This window comes from Dendropsophus ebraccatus, chromosome 12, assembly GCF_027789765.1.
Source record: "Dendropsophus ebraccatus isolate aDenEbr1 chromosome 12, aDenEbr1.pat, whole genome shotgun sequence".
NCBI classification, from domain to species: domain Eukaryota; kingdom Metazoa; phylum Chordata; class Amphibia; order Anura; family Hylidae; genus Dendropsophus; species Dendropsophus ebraccatus.
The window spans coordinates 10,327,546-10,342,184 of record NC_091465.1 but is presented as its reverse complement, the minus strand read 5'-3'; the positions used below and the strand labels follow the sequence as shown (position 1 = coordinate 10,342,184).

General features: G+C 41.5%; 1 protein-coding gene across 3 annotated transcripts in view; it reads right to left on the bottom strand.

The window, feature by feature from the left end:
- PEX14 (peroxisomal biogenesis factor 14) overlaps positions 1-14,639 on the bottom strand; it is a 99,424-nt gene that overhangs the window by 17,899 nt on the left and 66,886 nt on the right. For all 3 annotated transcript variants that reach the window (XM_069948143.1, XM_069948144.1, XM_069948145.1), the window contains exon 4: positions 2,024-2,152. In XM_069948143.1, the coding sequence (XP_069804244.1) occupies positions 2,024-2,152 (129 nt within the window). The remainder of the gene's footprint in view (positions 1-2,023; positions 2,153-14,639) is intronic.

Sequence of the window (14,639 nt, the reverse complement as noted above, 5' to 3'; positions counted from 1 at the left end):
TATAGCATTCCTTCCTATACCTCTACATAACTATCTATAGACTGTGTGTAAATGATGGCTTCTACTACAGTCACATACAAAGTCCTAATTTTTTTTTTTATGTTCCTATTACCAGAGACCTTAGATGGCCATTTCATACGTAGGACCTGCTCCTATCTCGCAGCCGCCAGAGGGGGCAGTGTAACACAGGAGCACTAAAAGACGTACTGCCTTGGTAAATACAATCTTCAATCTGATCTCCCCATACACCTGAATGTCTGGCATGGCATTTTAAGGGGAACGGCTTAACTTTCCAAGAACAAAAGGGTCAAGTAGTTAAAGGAGCAGGTGTCATAAGAAAATTAATTATTTTTTAAATAAAAATTTTAGGCTAAACATATTTTTTAAGAATTTTTGGTGACACTTTTTCTAATTTTTCATTTTTCTATCTATATTATAAAATAATCGTGATATCTTGCAGTTTTCTTTCTCAACACTGGGGCTAAAACTAAAGGCCCTATTACATGGAACAATTATCGGCCGTTACGGCTCATAATCATTCCGTGTAATAGAAGGCAACGATCAGCCGACATAAACGATGTCGGCTGATCGTTGCAGTTGTTTGTCTTTCAACATTGTTGAAAGACAAACGACTCATACAGCAACGATCTTCTGCCGCCGCCCCGTGGAATAGGAGCGGCGGCAGCAGACCGCCGCTATATGCTATGGGCTGCCCGGACGATCTAGCCCCCCCCCCCCCACGCACTTACCCACTCGCTGCTGACAGCGCTTTTTTGCTCCTTACAGTCGCCCTGTGGAATAGGGGCTTAAACTGAGAATTCGTGTTGTGTTTGTGGTGATAAGAGGAGGCAGCTGTAAAGTGATATGTACAGCATTGCAGCGTCATGTGACACCAGTAGATAGAGGAGACAATAGCAGCTACCTATGGAATGACCTCTTCACAGGTCACAGAGCACACTCAGTGTTTCACATTCATCTCAAGGGGGTAGCATCTGTCTATTGTCGTCTATGTCCATGAGTCTTGCTGTAAAGCATGTCACTAAATGCTATGAAAAACAGCTCAGGCAAAATTAGTCAGAAAATAGAAATAGATTGGAATAAGAGAACAAGTTTTAGTATCTGACTCTAATGAGAAATTAAGGTGACACCTTCCATCATCTGTCAGGGGGAAGTCAGGAAGCCACCATACACTTTGGCCCAGTGGTGTCAAACATGGGGCTATTGGAAAACTATCCTGCCAAAACTTTGGAGGAGTCTGGGGGGGCTCTCTGTCTCGATCTGTGGTTTGGCACTCGATACAATCCTAATTTGTTAGATGAGTCTCTTGACAATGAGCTAATCAGAAAGCTGTGAATAGCAAGGATCAATCACCTTTGATCTGCAAGAAAAGTGGAGCTTTGGCTGTCCATGCATGATAGGAGTTGTAGTTTTGCATCAGCTAGAGGGCCGAAGGTTCCCCATCTCTGGTCCAATGTATAAAAATATTGCTAGTTTTTTCAAATCAGCACTACACCTATTCACAGGCTGTTTCTGGTATTGCAGCTCAGCCACATTTCTTTGTGGACTGGCATGGAAAAGGACAGCCAAGTCATCCTACACCACCAGCAGCAATTCTGTATGCGGACTAATGGACAGGTGATAAATAAGCGGCTGCAAAACTCCAGTGAGTTCTATTCTTTCAGCGAATTTCCACACTAAGTCACATACAGATACCCCTCAAATAATCACAAATCTAACAGCGCCACCTAGTGGACACTTCAGCAAGAAAAAAGTAACTTTTACGAAATAAAAAAAAAAAAAAAAAGAATTGGATTCTGGCAGCAAAACCCTAAAAAGGACCATAAAATAGTTCCATTATCTTAATGACTTTGTTTTATGCGGCGGAGGCGCGCTCCACATAAAAGTTATTTCTGAGCAAATTTTATTTCAATGGATGAAATTTGATGTTTAGGAATTAAATGCACGTTCTATGAATGCAAAATGGTGTTCACGTAGAAATCTGTAAGCATAGGATGCCACTCACGGTAGGGTTGGACTGCCAACTGGTGCGGTGGCCCTGGGTGGGGTAAGCCGGTGGAACCCAGAGGGGGCGGATCATCGTGGGCAGTGCCAGACTGCTGGAGCGCCAACTCAATCTCTTCATCGCTTAAACCTAAGGAGGAAGGAAAAAAACGGGGAAAATTCATGTAAGAGATACAAGATCCAGTGTGTATGTGCGCAGGAGCGCCATCCCATTATGCCACTGTCACTTTAATATATATACGAGGAGGGCAATAAACTATCGCGCTCAATCTTATAGACTCGGCGCGCGGATATTGTTTGAGGTTTGATTTTCTCATTCAATTTGCTTAATTTCTCAACGGTTTTATTACCGCGGCTCGGAGCTCAATACACCACACAACCACTCCCCTCCATGTAACCCATCAACAGCAAACCCAGCTCATCATCATCATCAGCTATGGCAATGGTGGCGGCGCAAAGACCTTTAACTCTTTCCACCCTGCCAAAAGAGGAAGACAGCGGGCAGGATGTGCCGAGCGATGACAACGGTTAAAGGTTGGCGCCCCTCATTCAGCTCACGTAAAGACGCAATGAAACCAGACAAAACAGAAAGAAAACTAACCAAAGCTAATTATGTAAAGAGGGAGCTCGTAACCGCGGATCATTACTAGAGGAAAGAGAGGAAGTCGACGTTTTATGACAAAAGGAGAAATAAAAAGGAAATCAAACACACACTGAGCGATTATAGGAAAAAGGAGCAAAAGCCAAAAAGAATACAAAATAGTCCCGGCAGCAAAATGCCAGCAGCCTTCTTCACTATCAAGGCCTTGCCAAAAGACTAGGACCCAAGGAGGAGGTGACTTAAAGGGGTATCCCACTCAAACATAACTTTTAATATGTTTCTGCACATGGTGAGGCTAAAAATTCCTTCCATATTCCTTCCATACTTCCACCAGTTCTCAGCTGCTGCTTTCTGCTGAACACACAAAAATATGTGTGTGAGCTTTTCTCTCTGTCTCCCCCTCCTCCCTTCTGAGATGGCTGATGTAAACAAGTACCTGACCTCACAGAGAGTTCATGAGCAACTTGACCACATAATAATCCTCTCAGCATTACAAAGAAGCAACAATGTTTCAGATAAAGCCTGTCAAGGACTTGTTTACATCATCTGTCTCAGAAGGGGGGGTTGGAGGGGGAGACAGAGAGAAAGGCTCACAGACAGATTTCTGTGTCTTCAGCAGAAAGCAGCAGCTGAGAACTGGGGGAAGGAGAGTGAATAGATAATAACAAGTATGGAAGGAATTATTTGTCTCACCATGTGCAGAAACATATCAAAGTTATGTTTGCGTGGGATGCCACTTTAAGTCACCTCCTCCTTGGGTCCTAGTCTTTTGGCAAGGCCTTGATAGTGAAGAAGTTTGAATAGAACACCCCATTAAATAAGTATAATCATATATTAATCAATCTTTTTGTTTAATGCCTCAATGTGAAAAACTAATTTTGCAACCAGTTTTGATTGAAATTTTTCCACAGTTTCAGGTCTACAACTTTTTACACAGTCCTGTGTGTCTCCATGGTAACAGACTACAAATGAACCCTGCAAAGTCTGATTTTATAGTAATAAAAACTACACACAGTGAAACACAATAAGTCACAATCTTGCTGAAACTTCTGCCACACTTTAAGCAAAGTATCAGTTGGTCTAAACTTAGAGTAGGCAATCTTCAGGTGCAAAGGGACCTCTTAGCACATATTTCAACATTTCCCCTCAAGGTGGGGTAGATGGGTCATTTGTGTGAATAAAATGTGAAATTGTCTTATTTTCAGGTCCACCATCTAGGGGACAGGCGGGAGGAAATATGAGTGCATGATCAGACTACACAGGGTTTGTAGTCTGTAACCATGGTGACATAGAGGACACCATAATGGTTATAGAGGAAAAAGAAAACAGTGATGTTTTCACAACTACTTGGATGTGGTTTACTCATCATACCAACTTATAACCTATTGACAGAGGGGATAACTCCTTATATTAGAGAGAACAAGGCGCCACATACTGGCAAGAGATTGGTCTCCGTGGTGGGAGAGGTTTTAGAGCAGCACAGAGTATTTCAGAACATAGTACAATGTGAAAAACAGCAAGTAGTTATCAAAACTAGCCTGGGGTTACCTATACCTATAACCTATATATAATTTTCTGGACCCTAGAATGATATCTATTCAACACGTCAGCACATTTGTTAATAAGAAATACATTGATACTATAATCCATAAATAAGTATCAGTAACACATATATATTAGAGATGAGCGAACCTGGAGCATGCTCGAGTCCATCCGAACCTGAACTTTCGGCATTTGATTAGCAAAGCCCTAAGGCTATGTGGAAAACATGGATATAGTCATTGGCTGTATCCATGTTTTCCAGACAACCTTAGAGCTTTTTCCAAGTTCAGCAGCCCTAGCTATTTAAATGCCGAAAGTTTGGGTTCGGATGGACTCGAACCCGATTCGCTCATCTCTAAAATATATACTATATATATATATATATATATATATATATACATGCAAAAAAAGGGGTCCGTGGAGCCTCATCAGTGGAGACTCTTGAATGAGTGCTCCATTGGAATTTTTCACTGTTCTCCCTGAGTTCAGTGATTGTTGTGTTTTGTTGGTCAATTTATCATTGCTCCAGTAGCCAGAATCCTGCTCCACACTGACGAGTAAATGAGGCTCCACGGACCCCTTTTTTGCATATTCAAATTTTGTATGGGACAATCAGTGGAGACTCTTGAATGAGTACTCCATTGGAATTTTTCACTGTTTATAATATATATATATATATATATATATATATATATATATATATATATATAAAGATCTTACTGCTTACTATGTACAGTCAAGTGCAGTGACTGCTCAGATTGTAGGGGACTATAACATTAGCAATGAATGAGATGCGTGTAATATAGGTCTGGTGACACTGGTAAAGGATAAGGCTAATATTAGTAGGTGCTGCCATAGGCTGGATATAGGTGTCTAAGCAGGTGTGTGAAAAGTATACATTACAGCAGACATGAAAAGCATATCTAAGTTGTAATGGCAATGGTCAATAACACAGCCCTAACATTCAGCGGACAGTACAATAATTACTATATAATACTGCGCCTATTAAGAAGAAATTACTGTCTTCTATAGAGGAGAATATAACTACTATAATACTGCTCCTATATATACAGGAATATAACTACTATAATACTGCCCCCTATATACAGGAATATAACTACTATAATACTGCTCCTATATACAGGGATATACTACTATAATACTGCTCCTATATACAGGGGATATAACTACTATAATACTGCTCCTATATACAGGAATATAACTACTATAATACTGCCCCCTATATACAGGAATATAACTACTATAATACTGCCCCTATATACAGGAATATAACTACTATAATACTGCTCCTATATACAAGAATATAACTACTATAATACTGCTCCTATATACAGGAATATAACTACTATAATACTGCTCCCTATATACAAGAATATAACTACTATAAAACTGCTCCCTATATACAAGAATATAACTACTATAATGCTGCCCCCTATATACAGGAATATAACTACTATAATACTGCTCCCTATATACGAGAATATAACTACTATAATACTGCTCCTATATACAAGACTATAACTACTATAATACTGCTCCTATATACAGGAATATAACTACTATAACACTGCCCCCTATATACAGGAATATAACTACTATAATACTGCCCCCTATATACAGGAATATAACTACTATAATACTGCTCCTATATACAAGAATATAACTACTGTAATACTGCCCCTATATACAAGAATATAACTACTATAATACTGCTCCTATATACAGGAATATAACTACTATAATACTGCTCCTATATACAAGAATAGAACTAATATAATACAGCTCCTATATACAAGAATAGAACTACTATAATACTGCTCCTATATACAAGAATATAACTACTATAATACTGCTCCTATATACAAGAATAGAACTACTATAATACTGCTTCTATATACAGGAATATAACTACTATAATACTGCTCCTATATACAAGAATAGAACTACTATAATACTGCTCCTATATACAAGAATAGAACTACTATAATACTGCTCCTATATACAAGAATAGAACTACTATAACACTGCCTCCTATATACAAGAATAGAACTACTATAACACTGCCTCCTATATACAAGAATAGAACTACTATTATACTGCCGCTATGTGTAATGTCATTTATCTAAAAGAGTAGGATCTGAAATGAGGAATACTCTTTTTCCTTTTATAAAGGGGGACGCCAGAAGACAGTTTTACTACAACAATGGCATAAGTAACTATATCTAATATACATATGGCGCGGCACATGTCAGTGTTAGGTGACCTGTTGTCTCAGCAGTCACTGTGAACATTTATTAACCTGCAGTGTATCTATGTAATTCACAGGACGTGAGACCTGTATCTACTCCCCCTCTTCCTCCTCCCCTAAAACAGACGGATGACAAGAGGTTAACAAGAGCAGATCGTCCGAGAGAGAAGGACGTTGCAGCGTTGGCTGATATTATAAACTCCTTGCCGTTGTTTATCACCAGCCTGACTAATGCAGCTTTTTTTTTTTTTTGTTTCGAATAATCTAATGCAAATTAGACACACGCGTCTCCCAGTTGATTGCTATCTGAGCTGAATAATCTGCGAGACACCGAGGGGACACAAGGCAAGGACTCAGAGAGCCATGCCTGGCAGTCACACACTCCCAGACTCTCATACACACTATATAGCACACATCAGTATATAGCACACATCACAGGGCTTTACTGTATTTTACTCACTGTAAGACTTTATTTAGAAATATTACAATAAACCCTATATGTGGCGGCATCTTGTAGGCCAAAATATACGGCTATGGCGGAATCCCCACCCCCCTTCCCCAACCATTTTAAACTATATTAGACAATAACCCAATATAATGTATGTACACAGTGATCCCACTAGCAGAATAGTGAGTGCAGCTCTGGAGTATAATAAAGGATGTAACTCAGGATCGGTAATGTAATGTATGTACACAGTGACCCCCACCAGCAGAATAGTGAGTGCCGCTCTGGAGTATAATACAGGATGTAACTCAGGATCAGTAATGTATTTACACAGTGACCCCACCAGCAGAATAGTGAGTGCGGCTCTGGAGTATAATACAGGATGTAACTCAGGATATGTAGTGTATGTACACAGTGACCCCACCAGCAGAATAGTGAGTGCGGCTCTGGAGTATAATACAGGATGTAACTCAGGATCAGTACAGGATCAGTAATGTATGTACACAGTGACCCCACCAGTAGAATAGTGAGCGCAGCTCTGGAGTATATTACAGAATGTAAATCAGGATCAGTAATGTATGTACACAGTGACCCCACCAGCAGAATAGTGAGTGCAGCTCTGGAGTATAATACAAAATGTAACTCAGAATCAGTAATGTAATATATGTACACAGTGACCCCACCAGCAGAATAGTGAGTGCAGCTCTGGAGTACAATAGAGCCTGTAATTCGGAATAAGGACATAAGTAATGTAATTTATTTCTATGGTTCGACAAAGTTTTACATACATCAGATCTATTTATGAACTGTATGAGAGATAGATACATAGATGGATAGGATATTAAATAGACAGAGGGGATATTATAACAGATAAATTCACTATATATGTGCTCTGTGGTTTCAGCTATTTAGTTTAGGAAGCGGCACAGAAAATGGGAGCCATTAGTACTGTCGTCTCCCGCTGGTTGTTTGCCAGTTTCATGGCTTTGGGGTCAGCCTCACTGACTTTAACATCAGCCATATTAGAGTCCCGGGCAGATGTCAGTGATCTTTTATTTGCATTATTTGTTGGGTCCTAAAACCTTAACGTCTTTTCGCTGCATTGGTCTAATGTCTATAGGTCACTAGCTCTTATGTACACATGTAGCAGAGCTGTATTTGTGTCTTAAGGGTGTATTCCCCACCGATACCATATAGCTAGCACATGCCTACACTTTATGATCAGTAGGGGTCTGCTCTGAGCTCGTCTACAGATCCTGAGAACGAAGAAGCTGCGAGTAGTGATTGAGTGGTGAGGCCTGGTCACCCATTGTGCAGAAGAATAGCTCCATTTAAGTGCATGGAAACAGCTACAGCTACAGCTGATTGGTGCAATGTATGTGGTGGACAAAGTAAATGAGATGTAATGTTGCAGGATCAGCAGGGGTCCAACTGATCATAAAGTGTATCTATCATCATACAATCCATCTATCGTGAGATGGGGGTACCCTCCTTTAAAGGGGAACTCCGGCCAAAATATTTTTCTTTCAAATCAATTGGTGTCAGAAAGTTATATAGATTTGTAATTTACTTCTGTTTAAAAATCTCCACTCTTCCAGTACTTATCAGCTGCTGTATGTCTTGCAGGGAGTGGTGTATTCTCTCCAGTCTGAGACAGTGCTCTCAGCTGCCACCTCTGTCCATGTCAGGAACTGTCCAGAGCAGGAGAGGATTTTTATGAGGATTTGCTGCTGCTCTGGACAGTTCCTGACATGGACAGAGGTGGCGGCAGAGAGCACTGTGTCAGACTGGAGAGAATACACCACTTCCTGCAGGACATACAGCACCTGATAAGTAATGCAAGACTGGACATTTTTAAATAGAAGTAAATTACAAATCTATAAAACTTTCTGGCACCAGTTGATTTGAAAGAAAAAGTTTTTTTTGCCTGAGTACCCCTTTAAGAAGCTGTATCATATGCACATAACTAGGACTAAAGATAATGTAGCACCTTTTCTTGCAGTCCCATGTAACTATAATCCTAAGGTAACCGGTATAAGAGCCAAATGACAAACCCACCTCTGCTGCTATCCAATTTCTTGCTCTTCTTTTCCTGCCCCTATACTTAGGTGCATCTCAAGGAATGAATCACATTGCCACTTCACTAGCCACCAGCCGGCCGGGTGGTAAGTCTACGTCCCCCCCTTCCGCGGGACCCCGGGGCGAGATGCCGCAGGAGTCGGTGTTGGCGGCGGTGAGAGGGTTAAGGTTGAGTTGGGAGAGCATACAGGGCGAGAGAGCCGTTAAAAGTCCCCGGCTGACCCCTAAGACCCCTATTTCCCAGAGCCCTGTATAAAATTGAATTTTTTAAACATAAATTACACGTAATGACGACACAGTAAAAACTAACAGTAATGGAAAGCTGTGCTGTATTTCATTAGGCGAGCGTATTCTGTGCTACCTGATACAGACGGCTCTTGTTTATGAGTTAGTGTGTTAGCAGATGTGGATAGAGGCATTCTCCTCGACCTTGCTCTTCTCATTGGGGCATGAAATTACGATGCCAGCACCTTCATATTACAGCCATAAATACTGTAAACTGCAAATTTAAGCCAACGGCTCCTATTGTCTCTGAACATAAAGCTGATCGGTATTTATTTAAAAGGGGCGAGGGAAAAATATTATATATCACATTGTTTATGGGTTTTACACCCCTCCCTTTGGCAGCCCGGCGGCGAGATCTGTATACATACCTATGGGGTATGTGTCATAAAATGAGAGAGAGACAGACACATGGTTACCATCTAATGGAGTCGTGTGCGCAACTAATTAACAAAATTGCAATAATTATTAACGTGTAGCCATTGTTATCCTTACAATGGGGCTTTTCAACAACTTTATATGGGGTCTTGATATCACAAAATGGATACAAGACTGGTGATATAGCTGGACATATATTTTAGACAACAATCTCCCTCGTAACCCGTATAGCAGTGATAGGGAAGCTTGGCCTTTCAGCTGCTGCAAAACTACAACTCCCAGCTTTGGCTGTCCAGGCATGATGGGAGTTGTAGTTTTGCAGCAGTTGGAAAGCCAAGCTTCCCCACCCCTGCCCTATACACATGCATTCTCGGCTTGGCTGAGCATGCATGTATTCTGGAATGGGAACAAAGATGCTCTGGTGAAATCCAACACATGCTACTGTTCGCTGTTGATGACAAAAACATGGATTCTGAAAGGTCCATTCCCTGCTACCTCTGGCAGACGTTAATAGGCTGGATTCACACTGCGTTTTTGCAATCCGTTTTTAATCAATTTTATGCAAAAAAAAAAAAAAAAACCCAGATGTATTTGTGTGCATCCATTTTACCATTGACTTTCATCATAGAAAAGAATAAAAAAAATGGATCAAAATGCTTTTTTTTTTTTTTTTGCGCATCTAAAAACTTGGCCGACCACATTTTTGTGTATGCTAAAAAAAAAATGTGTTTTAATCCTCTTTTTTAATAATATTTATTTATATAATGGAAGTCAAAACAGATCAGATACACACAAAATCATGTTTTTCAACTTTTTTTTTGCATAAAATGCATGAAAAAAAAAAAATGATTGCAAAAACGCCGCCTTATCCAGCTTTCCTAGAGTCCTGAAGGACAGTGGGATAAGCAACCCTATTGGTTGTCACCCAGCTTTCCTAGAGCTCCGGTCCCATAGAAGGTTGCTGGTGATTTTTTCGTCTCGGAGTAGGATATTGCTTGGTAGAAGAACCACTAAAGTTACTTTCTATCCCCCGGGGGACTGATATATATACGTGGGATACGATGGAGGTGCTGGCGTGCAGACGGTGGTGTTAGTTATTTCTGACTTCTATATACAGTAACAAAACAAACTGGGCCTGGTGGGTTCAGTCAGTTTGCTAAGCAATAGGTGTTGGTCTCCAGGGAAGAAACAGCTGGAGAAGATGGCAACCCACGTGCTGAGGTGCGATGCAAGACCACGCTGCAGTGTCATCAGCGCCTCCCCAGAGCACAAATTACACTTTACAAGAAAACTACAAGGCAAGCAGGGAAGCCTGCCATACATACACCCCTTATATACATCAATGCTGAGGCTGAGTATAGATGAGGCAGGGTTCACTCTCAGCAAGGTGGAAAGGCTGTCCAAAAGTGAGGGACACCTTACTTAGTGGGGTCTTGCAAAAAATTTCTACGGTAAGCATCTCTCACCATGGAAGCCCATGTGTTACACCAGTAGTTTCCAACCTTGTAGTTAACTGTTGCAAAACTACAGCTACCAGCATGCCTTTGACTGTCAAGGCATGCTGAAAACTGCGGATCTGAAACGCTTAGGGAGCCACAGATTGGAGACTGTTCCATTCAACAGACAGTCCATTGGTTTTAATGGTGACTGTGCAATTCTTTACCTCTTATGAGGTGCCAAGGCAGACACCCAACTCTCTGCAAGGTTTTCACCCCAGGTCTCAGAAGGCTTTAATTTGTCATCCCCTCACTGTTTGGTGTCTGAACAGAGTGCAAAAAAAGTAAGCGTTTGGATCCTGCCTGTGGCTCCCCAACTCCCATTGTGCCCTGGCAGCCTTTGGCAAGGAGTTTTTGGTTTTACCAAATGTTGCCAGGAATTGATGGTAGTTGTATTTCTGCAACAGATCCGGAGTCATTGATAGGAGACCTGGGAAGCTCACTGATTTGAATGGGAACTATGCAATTCTTAATTTCGCCTGTGGTGGCGCTGCAGAAAAAAAAACTGAAGACTTACTGACTGGATCTATCAAAAGGATATCAAGGCATTTCGGGGGATGTAGTCCAGCAATTTTAGGGAGCTGTATTGCATGAACAGCCCAATTATTTCATTGCAAACTGTGCAATTCTTAATTTTACCAGTGGAGGTGCTACAGTACATTTACAGTCAAGTTTTAGCAAATTAATTTTTTTATTTCCACCATTGCTTTTATACTTTTCCTACCATGCACAAAAAAGCAATATCGGCAAGCATCAGCGAAAACGTCTCTAGGGCTCCGGCAAATAATGGGTTACTGGTAATGGTCCTCAGCACCGACTTCATTACAGTCAAGCTCGGTGTCCTCCCCTCGGAGCAGAGCATGAAGCAATGTCATTCCACCGAGTCCTGGCATACTGATGCAACACCTGGACCAGATGAGCTGCACAGACCCTGATGCAACACCCGGGGCCCAGCTGAGTCCCTGTATCTATTCTCATCCTAATAGAGACAGAAGAGCCGGAGCGTTGTGTGTGTATCTGGTGTAAATACACGTCTCAGGGGGGAGCCCTCCTGCCCCCCGCACTCTCACACTAATCTCTCTATCTTTAAAGAAAAAAAAACACACACACAGATGATTTATCAGCTCTCCTTCCACCGGGAGCCGGAACCTTCCAGCAAGTATGATAGTAATGGGCTGGAGAATAGAAAGATGTTTTGCACAGCGGGCAGTGACAGGGGACAATGTCCTGGGGTCACCATGTACCCAGTAAGTGCAGGGTGGGCAGCAACACTCTGCAGGGCAGATAGGTTAATGCGTTTACCTATGCCACGCCACTCAGTCAATCTAATGGTATATTGCCACCAAGAGACCGCTACGGCTAATATACGCAGCTTTTATTGGCTTATGGCCGCTCTGCAGTGTCTATGTAGGCGCCATCAATCACAGGTGAATACATACATGTCATTGGGTTAACTAGGCTTTATTCTGAAGGATTTTCAGCACTATTTCCAATACTCAATGTTATTTTAGGGAGACCCCACATTTCCCCTATAATAATGGTTTAGTTATAATTGTGTTGTCCTCGCTGTGATAAGAGATCAGATTGTCCAGCTGGAAAGGTTTAATATTAAGGGTATAAACACACACACTGTATACGCAGCAAATACGCAACAAATACACAGCAGATTAGATCTAAATAACTGAACACAGCATCAAATCTGCACCATCAAATCTGCTGCGTATACGGTGTGTGTGTGTTTGTACCCTTAAAGGGGATATCCAGCTGTACAAAAAAATGGCCGCTTTCTTCCAGAGACAGCACCGCTCTTGCCTCCAGTTCAGGTGCGGTTTGCAATTAATCGGGTTATCCAGCGCTACAAAAACATGGCCACTTTCTTCCAGAGATAGCACCGCTTTTGTCTCCAGGTTGGGTGCAGGCTTTGCTTCTCAGTTCCATTAAAGTGAATGGAGCTTAAAGGGGTTATCCAGCGCTACAAAAACATGGCCACTTTTGCACCGTTCTGGTCTCAGGTGTGGTTTGCAATTAAGCTCCATTTACTTCAATGAAACTGAGTTTCAAACCCCACCCTGTCTGGAGACAAGAGCGGGGCAAAAGTGGCCATGTTTTTGTAGCGCTGGATAACCCCTTTAAGCTCCATTTACTTTAATGGAACTGAGAAGCAAAGCCTGTACCCAACCTGGAGACAAGAGCGGTGCTGTCTCTGGAAGAAAGTGGCCATGTTTTCATAGCGCTGGATAACCCCTTACTGTCCTATTTATCTGGGCTGCGCTGCGTCACAGTTTATGTATGTTTGATAACGACTGATTGGAATAAAGTTATATTCAATAAAAAAAAAAACAAAAAAAAAACAAACCTTTAACAGTAGGCTTGTGTATGACCTGAATGTCAGTGTAAAGCATGGTGGCGGGAGCGAGCAGCAGGTAAAGTTACTAAAGTTTGTGTTTAGCAATGTGTGGTGACTATTTCTACATAAAGGAATTGCTTAAAGGGGTTATCCGGTAAGGGAAAACTTTTTATACATTGATGCTAAAGATGAGCCTCGGGGACCCTTGGGTTTGTCTGAACCCGAACACTCTGCAATTGATTAGCAGTGGCTAAAGAAGTTGGATGCAGCCCTAGGGAGTCTTGGAAAACATGGATACACCCTATGGCTGTATCCATGCTTTCCAGGAAGCCTTAGGGTTGTATTTAACTTCTTCAGCCACTGCTAATCAAATGCCAAACATTCGGGTTCAGACAAACCCAAGGGTCCCCCAGGTTCACTCATCTCTAATCTTTGCAAGTATATTGAAAATAATACAGATCCTATGCTTACCTCACCGTGCTCCCCCAGTTTCCCCCGCTGACTGCAGTGATTCCACATCCGAGACTCGTCTCCTCTCGGGAGTGACAGCCCTCTAAGCCAATCACTGACTGAGACGGGGCAGAGCAGTGGGCAGTGATTGGCTGAGCGGGCTGTCACCGCTGAGATGAGTCCATCTTGGAGGTGGAGGCTGAAACATTCACTTGGGGACCTGGAGACCCATTGGACGGGGGAAGGAAGCGAAGTAAGCATTGGCTCTCTATTATCTTCTATATACTTGCAACAATATATAAAAAGTTTTCCCTAACCCCTTTAACGTGTACCTGTCACCAAAATAAATATATATATATATATATATTTTGATATGTTATAAAGATGGAGTGCCAAATGTCAGCACGTCATTGATCTGATATTGATGACCTATGACCTATCTGAGTGGAGTCAAACAATAAATTTAGCCTGCATGACCTCTTTTTTTAAGAGGAGGAAAATTCTTCATTAAAATTCTGCATGTAAATCTGCACTGATTTAAGACACAGACTTTATATGTAGATCTATTTATGATAGGGGGGGCGGCAGCGATTCCATGTGGTAACAAACACAGGTCGGTGACACGGTACTTTATTGTAAATGCTAAAAAAAAATTAAAAAAAATCAGCAATGTGTTTTTTTGCAGGAAAAAGGTGATTTGAGTTCTACCAATCTCATCCGCTTTGCTG